The sequence below is a fragment of the Scyliorhinus torazame genome, chromosome 17 (assembly GCF_047496885.1).
Source record: "Scyliorhinus torazame isolate Kashiwa2021f chromosome 17, sScyTor2.1, whole genome shotgun sequence".
In the NCBI taxonomy this organism is placed as follows: domain Eukaryota; kingdom Metazoa; phylum Chordata; class Chondrichthyes; order Carcharhiniformes; family Scyliorhinidae; genus Scyliorhinus; species Scyliorhinus torazame.
In genome coordinates this window covers 71,674,538-71,694,641 of record NC_092723.1, presented here as the reverse complement: position 1 = coordinate 71,694,641, position 20,104 = coordinate 71,674,538, and the positions used below count along the sequence as shown (strand labels likewise).

The 20,104-nt window shown below is 46.2% G+C and overlaps 1 protein-coding gene across 5 annotated transcripts in view; it reads right to left on the bottom strand.

Annotated features, from left to right (window-relative positions):
• Positions 1-20,104, bottom strand: part of tmem9 (transmembrane protein 9) — a 147,033-nt gene that overhangs the window by 89,529 nt on the left and 37,400 nt on the right. For 4 of the 5 annotated variants that reach the window (XM_072480618.1, XM_072480620.1, XM_072480619.1 and 1 more), the window contains exon 3: positions 4,079-4,187. The exons of the other annotated variant lie outside the window; for it this stretch is intronic. In XM_072480618.1, the coding sequence (XP_072336719.1) occupies positions 4,079-4,187 (109 nt within the window). The remainder of the gene's footprint in view (positions 1-4,078; positions 4,188-20,104) is intronic. 5 annotated transcript variants of the gene reach the window in all.

Below are 20,104 nucleotides of genomic sequence, written 5' to 3'. Positions count from 1 at the left end.
TACAAATTCATTTACCTTGCTTCGTATACTGCATGCATTTAGGTCCAACACCCTCAGTCCTGCATGAATCACCTCCCTTCTCATAGATGTCCTTTATCTGCTGTGCCTGAAGTTAGATTCCTGCCACTTTTCATAGTTTCTGTTTTATTACTTGTTCTGGAAACTTTACTAACCTCTCCTGAGCCCTCACCCCACTTATCTATTTTGAAGTCCTCATCATTAACCTGCACTCCTACCTTCTCCTTTAACTTTGATATTCTAATTTTCCATACAACTGCACCCTCCACCCCACTATTTAGTTTAAAGCCCTATCTATAGCCCTAGTTATGTGATTCGCCAGGACTCCGGTCCCAGCATGATTCAGTGAAGACCGACCCATCTGAACAACTCCCTCCTTCCCCAGTACTGCTGCCAATGTCCCATGAATTTCTCTCACACCAACATTTGAGCATTTACCCATTTAATCTTATTGACCCTGTGCCAATTTGCTCATGGCTCAGGTAATAATCCAGAGATTATTACTTTTTGCTTCTGCTTTTCAATTTAGCTCCTAGCTGCTCATATTCATTCAGCAGAACCTCTGTCCTTGTTCTCCCTATGTTGTTGGTACAAAAGTGGACCACGACAACTGGATCGTTCCCTTCCCATTTCAAGTTCCTCTGCAGCCCAGATGAGATATCTCAAACCCGAGCACCAGGTAGGCAACACCTCTCAATCCTCATCACAGAACAGTGTCCATGCCCCAAGCTATACTTTCCCAGACCACGACTACATTTCTTTTCTCCTCCCAACTTGAATGGTTCGCTGTACCACGGTGCTATGGTCAGGTTGCTCATCCTCCCCACAGACACCGCTTTCATTCACACAGGGAGCAAGAATCTCAAGCCTGTTGGACAAGGACAAGGAGTGAAACTCCTGCATCCCTACCTCCTGGACCGATCTACCTCTCATAGCCACACCCTCCTGTCCCTGACCACTGGCCAAATTCAAGTTAGTTAATCTAAGGGGTGTGATTCCATCATGAAACACAGCAGCCAGGTAACTCTCCGCCTCCCTGATGTAGCAGTGTCCGAAGCTCAGACTCCAGCTCATCAACTTTAAGCCACCTTGCTACTGATGTGTTCACTAGGAACCACAACGGGACCCACCAGCTCCCACATAACGCAGGTACAACACAACGCCTGCCCCTGCATCTCTATTTCAGTTAATTAGTTGTTAATTTTTAAAAAAAAATTGCAGCTGGTTTTTAGACTTTCTAATCGGTAAAATATTTCTCTTTTTACCTTTAATCTGAAGCAATTTAGAATAGGTAATGCAAATTAGCAGTTACTTACCAGCCAATGAACTTACCCTTTTCCTATGACATCACTCCTGGAATGTTTTTCAAACTCAGCACGCTGCCCAGGTGTCCCTCTCAGCTCCCACACTTTTTAAATCTCCACTCGAACTCTCAGCTCCCACTCTATTTAAATCTCCACTCGAACTCTCAGCTCCCACACTTTTTAAATCTCCACTCTGATTCCCAACTCCCACACTTTTTAAATCTCCACTCTGGCTCTCAGCTCCCGCTCTTTTTAAATCTCCACTGTGACTCTCAGCTCCCACACTTTTTAAATCTCCACTCTGATTCTCAGCTCCCACACTTTTTAAATCTCCGCTCTGACTCTCAGCTTCCACTCTTTTTAAATCTCCACTCTGACTCTCAGCTCCCACTCTTTTTAAATCTCCACTCTGACACTCAGCTCCCGCTCTTTTTAAATCTCCACTCTGACTCTCAGCTCCCGCTTTTTAAATCTCCACTCTGATTCTCAGCCCCCACACTTTTTAAATCTCCACTCTGACTCTCAGCTCCCGCTCTTTTTAAATCTCCACTGATTCTCAGCTCCCGCTCTTTTTAAATCTCCACTCTGACTCTCAGCTCCCACACTTTTTAAATCTCCGCTCTGACTCTCAGCTTCCACTCTTTTTAAATCTCCACTCTGACTCTCAGCTCCCACTCTTTTTAAATCTCCACTCTGACACTCAGCTCCCGCTCTTTTTAAATCTCCACTCTGACTCTCAGCTCCCGCTTTTTAAATCTCCACTCTGATTCTCAGCCCCCACACTTTTTAAATCTCCACTCTGACTCTCAGCTCCCGCTCTTTTTAAATCTCCACTGATTCTCAGCTCCCGCTCTTTTTAAATCTCCACTCTGACTCTCAGTTCCCACACTTTTTAAATCTCCGCTCTGACTCTCAGCTTCCACTCTTTTTAAATCTCCACTCTGATTCTCAGCTCCCACACTTTTTAAATCTCCACTCTGATTCTCAGCTCCCACACTTTTTAAATCTCCACTCTGACTCTCAGCTCCCGCTCTTTTTAAATCTCCACTGATTCTCAGCTCCCGCTCTTTTTAAATCTCCACTCTGACTCTCAGCTTCCACTCTTTTTAAATCTCCACTCTGACTCTCAGCTTCCACTCTTTTTAAATCTCCACTCTGACTCTCAGCTCCCACTCTTTTTAAATCTCCACTCTGACACTCAGCTCCCGCTCTTTATAAATCTCCACTCTGACTCTCAGCTCCCGCTTTTTAAATCTCCACTCTGATTCTCAGCCCCCACACTTTTTAAATCTCCACTCTGACTCTCAGCTCCCGCTCTTTTTAAATCTCCACTGATTCTCAGCTCCCGCTCTTTTTAAATCTCCACTCTGACTCTCAGCTCCCACACTTTTTAAATCTCCACTCTGACTCTCAGCTTCCACTCTTTTTAAATCTCCACTCTGACTCTCAGCTCCCACTCTTTTTAAATCTCCACTCTGACACTCAGCTCCCGCTCTTTTTAAATCTCCACTCTGACTCTCAGCTCCCGCTTTTTAAATCTCCACTCTGATTCTCAGCCCCCACACTTTTTAAATCTCCACTCTGACTCTCAGCTCCCGCTCTTTTTAAATCTCCACTGATTCTCAGCTCCCGCTCTTTTTAAATCTCCACTCTGACTCTCAGTTCCCACACTTTTTAAATCTCCGCTCTGACTCTCAGCTTCCACTCTTTTTAAATCTCCACTCTGATTCTCAGCTCCCACACTTTTTAAATCTCCACTCTGATTCTCAGCTCCCACACTTTTTAAATCTCCACTCTGACTCTCAGCTCCCGCTCTTTTTAAATCTCCACTGATTCTCAGCTCCCGCTCTTTTTAAATCTCCACTCTGACTCTCAGCTCCCGCTTTATTTAAATCTCCACTCGAACTCTCAGCTCCCACTCTTTTTAAATCTCCACTCTCTCAGCTCCCACACTTTTTAAATCTCCACTCTGACTCTCAGCTCCCACTCTTTTTAAATCTCCACTCTCTCAGCTCCCACACTTTTTAAATCTCCACTCTGACTCTCAGTTCCCATTCTTTTTAAATCTCCACTCGGACTCTCAGCTCCCACTCTTTTTAAATCTCCACTCTGACTCTCAGCTCCCGCTCTTTTTAAATCTCCACTCTCTCAGCTCCCGCTCTTTTTACATCTCCACGTGAAGTGATAAAAGTTGACTTACCAACCTTACCCGCTACTTACCAATCAGCGCTTTCCGTTGTAGCCTCATCTGCAGCAGCAGGGCAAAACCACTCACTGAAGATTTAAAAAGCAACCAAGCAAGGAGAAAAAGCACCTCTTTCCACTCTGGACCGAATTCTCACTCTGTCTCAAATTCCCAATAACCACACACACTCTCTGGCTGTGCGTCACTCCAGATGTGGTCTCTCCCACTGCTCGTGCGCAAAGCTCACATTGTGAGAATTTGCAGGAAGGGAACCCCTGTGAACGGTGTGAGTTGGCTGTATACAAGGGAAACTTGAAAGGCTATGAAATCGAGGGAGTGGATTAATTGGGTAGGTCTTTCAAAGAGCTGGCATAAACTGAATGAGTCTCCTTCTGTGCTGTTTGATTTTAAGCATGAACAGAAATATGAAATAAATCCGAAGCACAGTTTTACGTATTGTCTCCAAGACATCAGGCAAAGGGGATGAGCTATTCTTACAGGAGCTGGGAGACAGTGCTTTAGGGTGGGGGAACAGAATCAACCAGATAACATGCAGAAGGCTTGGCTGTACCTTGATTGTAGTGGTGCTCCTTTCTTCATATTTACACTCGCACAGGAGACAGTAAGCCTCTACATCCCGGCCTGGCACTGGCATGGGCTCCACAACATGCAGACAATTACTGGAAGCACAAAACCATCTTCTATTACTGAATGTCTAGGACTCTCAAAAAAAGTGCAACTTTTAACATGCAGTTAGAAACATAGAAAATAGTGGGCCATTAGGCTCTTTGGGCCTGCACCACCATTCAACATAATTATGGCTGCTCCTCTAGCTCAACAATAGACTCCCACGCTTTCCCCATACCTCTTGACACCTTCAGAGCCTACAAATCAATCGATTTCCTTTTAAATATATTCAGTGACTAGCCTCCACAGCCTTGTGGGAGAGAATTCCACAGGTTCACTACCCTCTTTGAGTGAAGAAATCTCTCCTAAGCTCAATCCTAAATGGTCTGCCCCATTTCCTGAGACTGTGACCTCTTGTTATAGAACTCTTCCCTATCCCCTCGCCCCCAGCAGAGGAAACAGCATCCCTGCAACCAGTCTCTCCCGCCCTGTCAGAATTTTATGTTTCCACAGAATACCTACAGTGCAGGAGCCATTAGACCTATCGAGTCTGCGCCGATCCTCTGAAACAGCACCGTACCGAGGCCCGCTCTCCCACCCTATCCCCGTAACACCACCTAACCTAAACGTCTTTGGACACTATGGGACAATTTTAGCATGGGCAATCCACCTAACCTGCACATCATTGGACTGTGGGAAGAAACTGGAGCACCCGGAGGAAACCCCCACAGTCACAGGTAGAACATGCAAAGTCCTGGGTTCCTGGCGCTGTGAGACAGCAGTACTAACACTGTGCTACCCTTCAACTAGATCACCTCTCATTCTGAACTCCACTAAATATAGGCCCAGTGAGCCCAAGGGAAGGCTGGGGCATAGGTGGTAAATCACTAGACTAGTAATCAGGAGAGCCAAGGGAATGCTTCTGGGGAACCAGGTTTGAATGCCACCATGGCAGATAGGAAAATTTGTATTCGATAATGATGATCATGAAAACCTTATTGTCTTAAAAACACATCCGGTGCATAAATTCCCAAATTAACTCCAGATCCACAGCAATATGGTTAACTGTTAAGTGCACTCTGAAATGGCCTATCCAGCCCCTCAGTTCAAGGGCAATTAGGGATAGGCAACAAATGCTGGCCCATCCAATGATGCCCACATCCCATGAATGAATTAAAAAAAAAAACTTTCCTCGTCCTGCCATTACAGGAATCAGCCTGATGAATCTTCACTGCACTGCACTCCATCTATGGCAAATATATCCTTTCTTAGAAAAGGATGCCAAAACTGCACACACTACTCCAGGTGTGGCCTCACCAAGTCCCTGTACAGCTGTAATAAGACTTCCTTGCTCAGGTCCTCTTGCGATGAAAGCCAACATACTATACCTTCCTAACTGCTTGCTGTACCTACTTTCAGCAACTGGTGTACTAGGACACCCTTTTGTACGTCAACATTTCATAATTTATCACCATTTAAATAACACTCTGCCATTCTGTTTCTCCATCCAAAGTGGATACTTCACATTTATCCATTTTATACTGCATCTACCATGCGTCTGCCCACTTGGAGCCACTGAATATCCTCCTCACAACTTACATTCTCACCAAGTTTCACATCATCAGCGAACTTGGAAATATTACATATGGGTCCATCATCCAAATCACTGATGTATGTTGCAAAGAGGTGGAGCCCCAAGCACTGTCAACCCCACTAGTTATTCACCTGCCACTTTGTAAAAGTCCCATATATTCCAACTCTGTTTCCCATCTGCTACCCAATTGTCAATCCATGTTAATATATTACCCCCTATCCCATGTGTTCACTTTTGCACACTAACCTCTTATATGGGACTTAATCAAAAGCTTTCTGAAAATCTAAATACACAACATCCACTGGTTCACCCTTATCTATTCTATTATCTAATCCCGTCCTCAAAAAGCTCCAATAGATTTGTCAAGCATAATTTCCCTTTCATAAACCAATGGTGACTAATTCCGTTGATATTTTCTACGTGTCCTGCCATTGCATCCTTTATAATAGACTTTAGCATTTTACCTACTACTGATGTTAGACTGGCTGGTCGATATTTCCTTGTTTTCTCCCTCCCTTGGTTTTCAAAACATTTCCATCAAATGACAAGTGTGTGTTTCTTTTTGTAGCTGGAAAGCATTTTGTCTGTGAAACAATCCAATTTAATTGGTACTTGCAGTAAATCTACTAACTTTTCTATGGTTCTTGTATCATGAGTGTACTCCTGCTTCCCTGGAATCAATATTTTGCAAGAGTTTGGGGAAGTTTGTGTGCCTGTGTGTTGCGGGGCTGGTGATAGAAGTAGAAGGAGCAAATTACACAGAGTTGAGAACACAGCTCAGTCCATCATGCGAACCCGCCTCCCATCCATTTCAATTCCCGTACCGGCAGAGGTTATTCATGAAGGCCCACCTTCTCAACCTTGCCTTTCGCCTGAGGTGTGGTGACCTTCAGGTTAAATTACCCCCCCCCCTTCCCATCAGCTCTCCCCTCACAAGGGGAAAACAGCATATGGTCATCTGGGACTACGGCGACTTTACACTTACAGTAAGCTCCCACAAACAGAAATGTGACCTTCCTTTCATTTACTGGATGCGGATGGTACTGGCTGGCCAGCATTTATTGTCCATCCCCTAACTGCCCTTGAACTGAGTGGCTTGTTGGGCCATTTCAGAGGGCATTTAAGAGTCAACCACATTGTTGTGGGTCTGAAGCCACATGTAGGCCAGAACAGGTGAAGACGGCAGAGCTCCTTCACTAAAGGACAAGATTAGTTTTTATGACATTCAACAATGGTTTCATGGAATTTATGTGGCTATTATTGGGCAGAATGTATGTGGCTATTATTGGGCCGCCAATGTAGTGGTGATTCGTAAGTGGGTAATGGAGGGAGAGGGGGCGGCGTGGAAGAGGCTAGAGATGGCGTCTTGTGTGGGCATGAGCCTGAGGGCGCAGCCCAAGGGTGGGGTAGGGGGGGTTCTTTTGGGGTGGCATTTGGGTTAAGGTGGGGGGGGTTTCCCTATTTGTGTTTTTTACTGTTATATGGGGGGTTATTGTATATGGGGGAAATCCAATGTATAATTTCTGTTTGTTGTGTTCTTGTTTCTTTTTTCTTGTTGGGGGGGGGGTTTGTTGAAAATTTTGAATAAATAAATTTTCAAAAAAACCCAATGGTTTCATGACCATAATTTTAATTCCAGACTTTTATTGAATTAAAATTTCACTACCTGCCATGGTGGGATTCAGAGCATTACCCTGGGTCTCTGGATTACAAGTCAAGTGACAATACCACTACACCATGGCCTCCCCTCCCCAGAAAAAAACTGCAGGGCTTTGGGGAAAGGGAAGGGATGTGGGGCTAGTTAAATTGCTCATGCAGAGAGCCCATTCAAACGATAGGCTGCACTGTAACCATTTTATGATGGAAGGCTATTGACCTGAAACGTGAATTCTGGTTCTCTCTCCACAGCGGTTGAGTATTTCCAGCATTTTCTGTTCTATTTCTGACAGGTTTAAGAGTTTAGTCTGGGTTGAGAGAACAAAATGGCAGTAGATTTTTTATCTCAGAATGCAAGGGCAAATATCAACAAGTCCCGGTTCTGATAATGTCAGCAACCTAAAAATAAACAGTGCTTTCACTGTAGAAAATGTTAATATGAGCACAGCAATAGTGCGAGTAAATCAAAAAAAAATACTGGAAAATGCAAAAATGTAATGATGGAGGGAGAGAAGTCAAAGATCTCACTGGCATCTTAGTGCAGACCCTGAAAGCTCAAAGCCCCCAGCTTGTGTGCACCCCTACGACACTGTGCAGGATAGAACAGAACAGAATCGATCCGCACAAACCAAGTCTTTTTTGGGACCAAACAGGTAGACAAGCATGATAAAGTTCAGCACACCATGCTGACAAATACAGGTTCACATCGTGAACTCCCATTCACAGCTGCGATACAGCAATCCAACGCCAGACACTTTCAGAAAGTCACAATTTACTCTTGCATACCATCTAGTGGTTGCTATAAATTAAACCTGCAAGGTCCTGATGCAAGACTTTTGAGAAAAGTAATGGATTAACTGCTACAATTATCACAGGAACTTGAGATTTTAGCCATTCAATGCTGCCTGATGAGGGCTCTGAGTGAAGGCATCAAAGAGCTGAAAAAGCATGTGTTCAGCACAGCATATATTTACAACGCGTCTCAATTATCCTCTTCAGTTCAATATATTTGACAATCTGTAGCAACAGCTTCCAAGGCCTGCAGATTCTGAAATGTACAGGGTACATCCAAGGGCATAATGGCACAGATAGAAATAGAGAAGCACTCACACGGGAGGCCGCCACTTGATTAATTCTAACATAAGCCAAATATGTTTTGTACAGCAAGTATTACCCTATGCCATGCTGATTTTAAGATGAGTGGAGAGCTGTATGTTTATTGACTGGTGGTGTTTATGGGGTAATTGTAAGCTATTCTTTTCCGAGTGTGAAGTTAGAGTTTAATATTATAATCCGAATAAAGTTTTGTTTTAAAAATATCAGTTCCCTATTCCTTCATGCAATCACTCCAGGAGCAAATCATTCTTTCCGCACAGTCTTACGAATAAACTAAAATTTTGGAGTGTCAGTCCAGTATTTAACTACTGTTGCGGTCTGGTCTGGGTTGGTAATAAAAATATTTGACAGAGTATTACAAAGAAGCTAACAAACACAGGAGAGGGAGCTGCAGGCTTAAGTGAAAAGCAGCCAAAACTATGTGTACTACACCGTGTGTTACTGAAACAAATTGAAACCGGATCATGGGGCTGTACAGCAAAAATTGCAAAGAGTATTCAGCATTGGTCTGTCCCCATTCTTGAGTATTGGGTGAGACAGAGCATCCAGGCTTCGGGTGTGGAGTACAGAGAAGAGCATCTTATTTACCAAATGGGGTTGTACACACAACTCCAAAGAAAAACTATAAATGTTAGTTAGCTCATGTCTTTTAAAGGAAAGACAAGTAATCAACAATCTGAGTTACTGAATTATTGAAACTGCCAGAGATGTTTAGAATGGCCAAATTCCACGATGAAGAACATGGATTCACACCGTCATGGAGACGTTACTGCACAGGAGGAGGCCATTCAGATCCTCAAGTCCAATCCTGCACTTCGATCATTTCTTTGCACACAAGGTAGTGGAATAACCTCCATCGTAAATAATATCTTTATAATTGTCACAAGTAGGCTTACATTAACACTGCAATGAGGTTACTGTGAAAATAGAAAATGTAATCAATTTCAAGGTAGGGCAGCACGATGGCGCAGTGGTTAGCACAGCTGCCTCGTCGCACTGAGGACCGTTGTTCGATCCCGGCTCAGGGTCACGGTCCGTGTCGAGTTTGCACATTCTTCCCGTGTTTCCGTGGGTTTCGCTCCCACAAACCCAAAGATGTGCAGGGTACGTGGATTGGCCATGATAAATTGTCCCTTAATTGGAAAAAATGAATTGGATACTCTAAATTTATAAAACAAAACAGGGCAGTCAGATTTGAGGCGTATACTCCATAAACCCTCGCAGTTGACAAGAGTCAAGCGCTTTTGTGAGGTAGAAATGGCCATGTACAACAGCTGATGCTGTTCTTTGCATTTTGCTTGAATGTGCAGCACAATGAAGGTTCGGTCTGTGGTGTCTCTCGATGGGCGAAAACCACACTGCAACTTTGGTAGGAGCTCTTCAGCCACTGGGAGGTAGTGACTGAGGAAGATCCTTGCAATGATTTTCCCTGTGGCAGACAGCAGGGAGATCCCTCTGTAGTTACCATAATTGTACTCATCTCCCTTCTTGGATATAGTCAAGATCACAGTACCCAAAAGATTCCCCAGCATGTCCTCTGCTTCCCAAATGAGAGATGAATTTGCACCGGGCCAGGTGTGTATCTCCTCAGTGTTTCAACATTTTGTTTGGGGTTCCATCAGCTCAGAGGCCTTGTTTCTTTTCAGCTGCTGGATGGCTTTAACTTCACTCTGGATCAGGGTAGCACTGAGACTGAGTCAGACGAGGTAGTGAGAAATGACTTGAGGGCATTTGAGTCAACAGAGTCTTGGCTGAGGAGTTTTTAAAAATAAAATTCCCTCCAGCGAGCCTCCCCATCCTGGAGGAGCTCCTTCCTCTCTCTGCTCAACTCTCGGCAGCAGATTTATCCTGGAAGAAGGATAAATACTGCAATTTTCGGGAACCTTGGATAACGAGAGATATTGTAGGCCTCGTCAAAAAGAAAAAGGAGGCATTTGTCAGGGCTAAAAGGCTGGGAACAGACGAAGCCTGTGTGGAATATAAGGAAAGTAGGAAGGAACTTAAGCAAGGAGTCAGGAAGGCTAGAAGGGGTCACGAAAAGTCATTGGCAAATAGGGTTAAGGAAAATCCCAAGGCTTTTTACACGTACATAAAAAGCCAGGGAAAGGGTTGGCCCACTGAAGGATAGGCAAGGGAATCTATGTGTGGAGCCAGAGGAAATGGGCGAGGTACTAAATGAATACTTTGCATCAGTATTAACCAAAAAGAAGGAATTGGTAGATGTTGAGTCTGGAGAAGGGTGTGTAGATAGCCTGGGTCACATTGAGATCCAAAAAGACGAGGTGTTGGGCGTCTTAAAAGATATTAAGGTAGATAAGTCCCCAGGGCCTGATGGGATCTACCCCAGAATACTGAAGGAGGCTGGAGAGGAAATTGCTGAGGCCTTGACAGAAATCTTTGGATCCTCACTGTCTTCAGGTGATGTCCCTGAGGACTGGAGAATAGCCAATGTTGTTCCTCTGTTTAAGAAGGGTAGCAAGGATAATCCAGGGAACTGCAGGCCGGTGAGCCTTACTTCAGTGGTAGGGAAATTACTGGAGAGAATTCTTTGAGACAGGATCTACTCCCATTTGGAAGCAAATGGACGTATTAGTGAAAGGCAGCATGGTTTTGTGAAGGGGAGGTCGTGTCTCACTAACTTGATAGAGTTTTTCGAGGAGGTCACAAAGATGATTGATGCAGGTAGGGCAGTGGATGTTGTCTATATGGACTTCAGTAAGGCCTTTGACAAGGTCCCTCATGGTAGACTAGTACAAAAGGTGAAGTCACACGGGATCAGGGGTGAGCTGGCAAGGTGGATACAGAACTGGCTAGGTCATAGAAGGCAGAGAGTAGCAATGGAAGGATGCTTTTCTAATTGGAGGGCTGTGACCAATGGTGTTCCGCAGGGATCAGTGCTGGGACCTTTGCTGTTTGTAGTATATATAAATGATTTGGAGGAAAATGTAACTGGTCTGATTAGTAAGTTTGCAGACGACACAAAGGTTAGTGGAATTGCAGATAGCGATGAGGACTGTCAGAGGATACAGCAGGATTTAGATTGTTTGGAGACTTGGGCGGAGAGATGGCAGATGGAGTTTAATCCGGACAAATGTGAGGTAATGCTTTTTGGAAGGTCTAATGCAGGTAGGGAATATACAGTGAATGGTAGAACCCTCAAGAGTATTGAAAGTCAGAGAGATCTAGGTGTACAGGTCCACAGGTCACTGAAAGGGGCAACACAGGTGGAGAAGGTAGTCAAGAAGGCATACGGCATGCTTGCCTTCATTGGCCGGGGCATTGAGTATAAGAATTGGCAAGTCATGTTGCAGCTGTATAGAATCTTAGTTAGGCCACACTTGGAGTATAGTGTTCAATTCTGGTCGCCACAGTACCAGAAGGATGTGGAGGCTCTTGAGAGAGTGCAGAAGAGATTTACCAGAATGTTGCCTGGTATGGAGGGCATTAGCTATGATGAGCGGTTGAATCAACTCGGTTTGTTCTCACTGGAACGACGGAGGTTGAGGGGCGACCTGATAAAGGTCTACAAAATTATGAGGGGCATAGACAGAGTGGATAGTCAGAGGCTTTTCCCCAGGGTAGAGGGGTCAATTACTAGGGGGCATAGGTTTAAGGTGAGAGGGGCAAGGTTTAGAGTAGATGTACGAGGCAAGTTTTTTTGCACAGAGGGTAGTGGGTGCCTGGAACTCTCTACCGGAGGAGGTGGTGGAAGCAGGGACGATAGTGACATTTAAGGGGCATCTTGACAAATACATGAATAGGATGGGAATAGAGGGATACGGACCCAGGAAGTGTAGAAGATTGTAGTTTAGTCGGGCAGCATGATCGGCACGGGCTTGGAGGGCCGAAGGGCCTGTTCCTGTGCTGTACATTTCTTTGTTCTTGTTGTTCATTTGAAGAAACTAAGCATATTCCTGGTATATGCTAATTGCTGAATCTCCCGCACCTTTTCTACCACTGTTTGTTCTTTATGTTGCACCGCTGCCTTCAGTTGCCTGAAGTACTGCTGCTTTTGCCTTGAGATGTCATATTCTGATTATATATGGCGCTGCAACCGAAATGTAACAAATGGGGGGGTGGAGGTGTCTGACCTCTGAAATTTCTGCAGATATTCCTAGGCAGGAACTGCCAATTCTCTAAGGTCTCTGACTCGGTGTAGCACTCCTTGGTGATCAGGAAAAGCAGAACCCCCTCTAAATTCCTCAAAGAAGGCTTCAATCCTCCCAAGCACAATCTCTATTTAAAACTCAAAGCTTCCAGTCTCAATCTCACCCCATCTAACCACTCTGATCACTGAACTTTTATCCAGTCTGCTCAATCACAGTGAGGAACTGATACTCCCTTCCCAGAGTAAGGAATTTTCTTGAATGCCCCAAATTGTACCTTTTGGTCCACCAATAAATTCAGTACGGAGGCCTCTCCTAAAATGAATCACTGCACCCCTGAAAAATAAGGGCAAGTACTTCAGACCACTGTATCTAACCTGCAAAGGCTGAAACAACACAACTGCATCAAGACCCCAGATTGGGACACAATACTCCAGTTGAGAACAAACCAGTGTTTTATAAAAGCTCACAAGAGCCATCTTACTCTTGCATTCCATTCCCCGATTTACAAAGTCCAGGATGCAGTATGCCTTATTAACCGCTTTGTCAACCCCGCTACCATGGTCAATAATTTGTTACCATATACCTCCTGATCCCTCTGCTCTTCCGGTCCCCTTTAGAATTATATCCTTTATTTTATATTGTCTCTAGCATGTTCTTCCTACCAAAATGCATCTTTTCACACTTCCCGTCTTAAATTTCATCTGCCACGTGTGACTAACACCGCCAAGCTGACTGTGTCCTTTTGAAGTCGATCACTATCCTCTTCACAGTTCATAATATTTTCAAGTTTTGCGTCATTTGCGAATTTTGAAATTCTAACCTGCACGCTCACTAATATGCATCAAGAAAAACAGCGGTCCAAACACTGACAGCGAGGGAATCTTACTATCAACCTTCTTCCAGTCTGAAAAACAACCCCTCAACACTACTCTATTTATCGTCACTTAGCCAACTCTGTGCCCATGCTAGTATTGCCCCCTTCATTCCATGGACTTTAATGTTACTGACAAACCTGATGTGCAGCACTTTACCAAGTGACTTTTGGAAGTCCATGTACACCACATCAAATGCATTATCCTCATCGGCTCTCACTGTTCCTCACCAAAAAAACTCAATCGAGTTAGTTAAACATGATCTGGTCTTTACAAATCTGTGCTGGCTTTCACTAATCGATTAGCATTTGTCCAAGTTAATTTTACCCTGGATTATTCCAAAATCTTTCCCACGACTGTTCTTAAACCTATATTTACGCAGCTATCCTTACACTCTTTCTTGGACAAAGATATAACACCTGCAATTCTCAGGAGGATTGGAAGATTATGGCTAGTAGTTCTGCAAGAATCTTCAGATATATCTGATCCAGTTCTGATGACTTAATTTGGGAAATACAGTCGGCCTATCTAGTGTCTCCTCTCCCATCAATTTTAACTTATCCAATGTTTCAACTACCTCCTCTTTCACTATGACTTGGGCAGCATCTCCTTCCTGATGGAAAGACAGATGGAAAGTAATCATTTAATACCTCAGCCATGCCCTCTGCCTCCAAGCATAAATCTTGGTTCGCAAGTCTTTTTCTTTTATCAGTCTTTTACTAATTATATGCTTATGGAGCAGCTTTGGATTCTCTTTTATATTAGATGAAGCAGGATGGGAGGAGGCTGACTGCAGCATGGACCAATTAGACCTATTTCTGTGCTACAATTTCCGAGTAACTCAAGAGTTATGCCATGTGACTAGTGTAGCCATCTGGGATGGCCACGTCCCGATTACAAAATGGACACTTGCAAAGAATGCAGGGAAAATTGGACAATGCTAAGAAACAAGCAGGTGCAAGCTCTGTCTGTTGATTAGAACCTTAAACTCTCAGACAGGACAGAAACTACCAAACAATCTACATACTAATAAGCCATCTACGGGGACAAAAGGGAAACATTTAGATACACAATGTTAAGGCAGACTCCCCGGCCCCAGAAGAAGCTAAGACAAAGCAGACTAACAGTCATCAGGACACCCCCAGCGATCATTCCTCTATTGGAGGAAAATCGATACAGATGATTGGGAAAGACCCAATTAGTTGAGGCCAAGTTCAAGACCCGCCCAAAAGCGCGCGAAGCCCTTTTCAGTATAAAAGGTATTCCCCAAGGGAGAATCTTCCTCCTTTGGCTTTGGCTCTCATCGAAGAGAGAGACCTGCCTAGCAGCTGCATCAGACCAAGTAAGTTCCAAGTCAACACACGCTACGAGATAGACGCTCCTAGTTGCTACCCTGTAAACAGCTCAACCCAGCAGCCTCAGAATCGAGCAACGGCCATTGTTCCTCTGACTGAGTGGGCACCCGAAGCCTTTAGTAATAGTGGTAGTTTAGTTTGTAGAGTTTATGCACGAGTAGATTTGATTGTGTGTAAATAAATGAGCATTGCTTTTGAACTTACTAACTGGTGTATCGAGTCATTGATCAGTATTCGGTTCTGAACCTTGTGGCGGTGTCGAAAGATACCTGGCGACTCTTGAGCAAACGTAATTAAACAGAGCCAAATTAAGAGCCAACCAAAAGAGAGCAACACTAGACCTGATGCTCACACCACATACATACATGAATATTGGTTTTTTAAAATAAATTGAGAATACCCAATTCTTTTTTTCTAATTAAGGGGAAATTTAGCGTGGTCAATCCAACTACCGGTCACATCTTTTTGGGTTGTGGAGGTGAGACCGACGCAGAGACGGGGAGAATGTGCAAACTCCACATGGACAGTGATCCAGGGCCTGGATCGAACACGGGTCCTCAGCATCGTGAGGCAGATACATAAATATTGTAATTTGAGGATTTGTCTCCTCTGGTAATAAAGCAAGCTTTTTTTTTGTATAGAAATGTTTTAATTAATAATTTTTCACATTGTACAGAACAAAAGCAAGCATGACCACACATCAAGAATAAAGAAGGAAAAATAGAGAAATATATACACATCGGTTGCCTTTCATTATTTACATCAGTTGACTTTTGTTATTTACAATGATTACGGTTTCTTGTTTCACTTTCTCCAGTAGGCTTGTACCCCTGCCTCCCTCTCCGTTTTCTCCTGACTCCCCTCCTGTTTCACACACACACAGACACGCACACACGTTCAGTTTTCGAAGGCTGTCTTGGGGTTGTAGATTGGTATGGATCTGAACAGGAAGAGGAACCTGGGCAGTACGTTCATCTTGATCATCTACACTTCCCATAACAGCCTCCCCGAACAGGCGCCGGAATGTGGCGACTAGGGGCTTTCACAGTAACTTCATTTGAAGCATACTTGTGACATTAAGCGATTTTCATTTTCATTTCATTTCACTCTAAGAGTGGGAGTGAATCCCACCTCTGCAGGTCCATTTTTACTTCCTCCACCAGGTTAATCAGGTTCCATTTGTGGATCCGTGTCCAGTCATGGGCGATTTGGAACCCCAGGTCGCGGAATTTGTGTCAGGCTTGTTTAAATAGAAGCCCCTCCAGATCTGCCCCTCCCCCTTGCAGATTCACCCGGAAGATCTCATTTTTGTTCAGGTTATGATTGTAGCCCGAAAAGGCTCCAAACTCTTTCAGGAGCTTCATGATTCCCTCCTTGCTGCTTTGTGGGTCTATGATGTAGAGGAGCAGGTCATCCGCAGAGAGAGAGACTCTCTGCCTCGTCTCCGGATCTCCTTTCATTCTTCGCCGCCCTGAGCATGATCTCTAGTGGTTCGAATGCTAGGGCGAATTGCAGCGGGGACAGTGGTATCTCTGCCTTGTGCCTCTGTGCAATTGGAAGCATTTAGAGCTGGTGGCTGTCCCTTTGACAAAGCCTGTTTGGTCCTCTGCGACCACCTCTGGTACGCGGTCCTCCAGTCGCCTGGCTCGGGTCTTGGCCAGTATTTTTGTGTCGACATCCAGCAGCGAAATGGGCCTGCCGAACTCGCATTCTGTTGGGTCTTTGGCTTTCTTGGATATCAGCGAGATTGAGACTTGTGCTACTGTAGGCATCAGGGTGCCCCTCGCCAGTGAGCCCATGAACATCTCCCACAAGTGCGGGGCCAATGCCGTCGTGAATTGTTTGTTGAGGTCCGCCTGGAATCAGTCTGGTCCCGGGGCCTCCCCCGCCTGCATGGAGTTAATACTCTTCATGCCTTCTCCCAGTTCTAGTGGTGCTTGCTGCCCCCCTTTTCTGTCTTTCCCCACAACTGGCATATCCAGTCCATCGAGTAACTGTTTCATCTCCAAGTTCCCTGCTGGGGGCTCGGAGGTGAACAGCCTTCGCTAGAAGGTCGCAAATGCCTCGCAGAAAGCCTTATTTGCCAGGAGGGCCCTGTCCAACTTACATGGGGTGCAATCTCACATCCACGTAATGAGGAGCGTGGTCGACCATTACAATCGCAGAATATTCCACCTTTGATGGCGAGGTGGCCGCAGATAGGAGGAGGTCGGAGTACTTTCGGTTGCACCGAGGGACGAGACAGGGGTCCCCCCTGCGCTTCGCAATGGCGGTTGAACCCCTGGCTATGGCACTGAGTCGAGGAACTGGAGGGGGTTGGTGCGGGGTGGGGAGGAGCATAGGGTGTCGCTTTATGCGGACGACCTGCTGCTGTATGTGGCGGACCCGGTGGGAGGAATGCCAGAGGTAATGAGGATCCTTAGGGGATCAATATGGGGAAGAGCGAGCTGCTCGTAGTTCAGCTAGGGGACCAGGAGAGGGGGACTGGCGAGCTCCCACTAAAAAGGGCGGAGAGGAGCTTCAGATATTTGGGGGTCCAGGTGGCCAGGAGCTGGGGAGCCCTGCATAGGCTTAACTTTACAAGGCTGGTGGAGCAAATGGAGGAGGAGTTCAAGAGGTGGGACGCGTTGCCGCTGTCCTTGGCGGGTAGGGTGCAGTTAATCAAAATGACGGTGCTCCCAAGGATTTTGTTCCTGTTCCAGTGCCTCTCCGTGTTTATCCCGAAGGCTTTTTTCAGGCGGGGAACAGGAGTATAATGGGGTTTGTGTGGGCGCGAGGGACTCCGAGGGTGAGAAGGGTGTTCCTGGAGCGGAGCAGAGATGAGGGTGGCTGGAGCTGCCCAACCTCTGTGGGTACTACTGGGCCGCCAATGCGACGATGGTGCGCAAGTGGGTGATGGAGGGGGAGGGGGCTGCATGGAAGAGGCTGGAGACGGAGTCCTGTGTGGGTATGAGTCTGGGGGCGCTGGCAACGGCGCCGCTGCCGCTCCCTCCAAGGAGGTATACCACGAGCCCGGTGGTGGTGGCGGCCCTCAAAATTTGGGGGCAGTGGAGGCGGCATTAGGGGGGGGGGGGGGGGGAAGTTGGGGCCTCGGCGTGGACCCCATTATGTGGGAACCACCGGTTCTCCCCAGGAAGAACAGGTGGAGGGTTTTCGGGGTGGCACAGGGCAGGGATACAAAAGTTGGGGGACCTGTTTGTGGTCGGGAAGTTCGCGAGCTTGGGTGAGCTGGAGGAGAAGTACGGGCTCCCCCCCGGGGAACACCTTCAGGTACTTACAGGTAAGAGCGTTTGCCAGACGGCAGGTGGCGGAATTCCCGCGGCTACCGCCACACACAGTACGGGACAGGGTGCTCTCGGGTGGGTGGGTGGGAGTGGGGAAGATCTCGGAAACTTACCAGGTGATGCAGGCGGAGGAGGCGGTCTCGGTGGTGGAGTTGAAAGGTAAGTGGGAGGAGGAGTTGGGGGAGGAGATCGAAGAGGGGACGTGGGCAGATGCCCTAGAGAGGGTGAACTCTTCCTTTTCGTGGGCAAGGCTCAGCCTCATACAGTTTAAGGTGCTGCACAGGGCACACATGACCGGGACAAGGATGAGCCGGTTCTTTGGGGGTGAGGACAGGTGTGTTAGGTGCTCAGGGAGCCCAGCAAATCTCACCCATATGTTCTGGGCATGCCCAGCGCTGGAGGAATTTTGGAAAGGCGTAGCGAGGATGGTGTTGAGGGTGGTAGGATCCCGGGTCAAACAGGGCTGGGGGCTCGCAATATTTGGGGTGGCAGAGGAGCCGGGAGTGCAGGAGGCGAAAGAGGCCGGAATTTTGGTCTTTGCGTCCCTGGTAGCCCAGCAAAGAATTCTCCTTCAGTGGAAAGATGCGAGGCTCCCAAGCGTGGAATCCTGGATCAGCGATATGGCAGGGTTCATTAAATTGGAGAGGGTGAAATTCGCCTTGAGAGGGTCGGTACAAGGGTTCTTTAGGCGGTGTCAAACATTCTTGGACTTTCTGGCAGAACGATAGACATTGGTCAAGGCAGCAGCAGCTTGGGGGGGGGGTAATTACTTTATTTTTGTTTATGTTATTTACACTGGAAGGGTCTGAGGGGGTGTATACACCTGTTGTGTTGAGTCAGGGTGTTAATGTTAATTTATTATTTATGTGGGGGGGGGGGGGGGGGAGGGGTTTGGGGGGTTGCTTTTTTAGGTTGTGTTTTGTACTTAACCCTGTTGGGTTCTTTTTTCTTTCTCATTTTGTTATTGATATTTTATGAAAACTTTTAATAAAAATTTTTTTAAAAAAAGAATATTCCGCCCTTACTAATCCTGGAAGCACCGATTTCCTCACTGCAAAAAAGTGAACCGCCATGGGTCCACTGCCCCAATCTGCTCCATTAAGGGGGCAGCACGGTAGCATTGTGGATAGCACAATTGCTTCACAGCTCCAGGGTCCCAGGTTCGATTCCGGCTTGGGTCACGGTCTGTGCGGAGTCTACACATCCGCCCCGTGTGTGCGTGGGTTTCCTCCGGGTGCTCAGGTTTCCTCCCACAGTCCAAAGATGTGTAGGTTAGGTGGATTTACCATGCTAAATTGCCCTTAGTGTCCAAAATTGCCCTTAGTGTTGGGTGGGGATACTGTGTTATGGGGATAGGGTAGGGTGCTCTTTCCAAGAGCCGGTGCAGACTCAATGGGCTGAATGGCCTCCTTCTGCACTGTAAATTCTATGATAATCTATGATTAATAAGTCTAGTTCTTTCGCCATGTTGGAGGTCTTCCCTGTTTTGCGGTTTTACCTGTCTTTCCGTGGGTCCTGTACCCCGATGTTGTCCCCCATTAGTTGGTGTGGGTCGACATCGAGGATTTCCATCATGGCCTTCTTTATAAATCTGTGACGTCCTAGCTGGGCGCATACACGGTCATCAGAACTACCTGTCCTCATCTCGGTAAATATTGTCCTCTTTTTTAAAACAGTATGGCTACCCTCCAGCCGTCGCCCCGTAGCAGGAATGGTAGGTCTGTCCCACCCAGCCCTTCCTTGCCCCCAGTCAGTCCTTTTCCCTCAGGTTACTCTCTTGGAGGAAGACTATGTCAGCTTTCATACTTTTCAGGTGTGCAAAGACTCTGGATCTTTTTATTGGGCGGAGTCCCACGACATTCCAGGTGGCTATCCTGATGTTTTCAGTTTGTGTGCGCGTGGCCCCATCCTCCTGCAGGATCAACCATACTAGTCTGGCAGATGCGCCCCTGCACTTTGGGGTTTCCCTTTGTTAGGGGGCCAT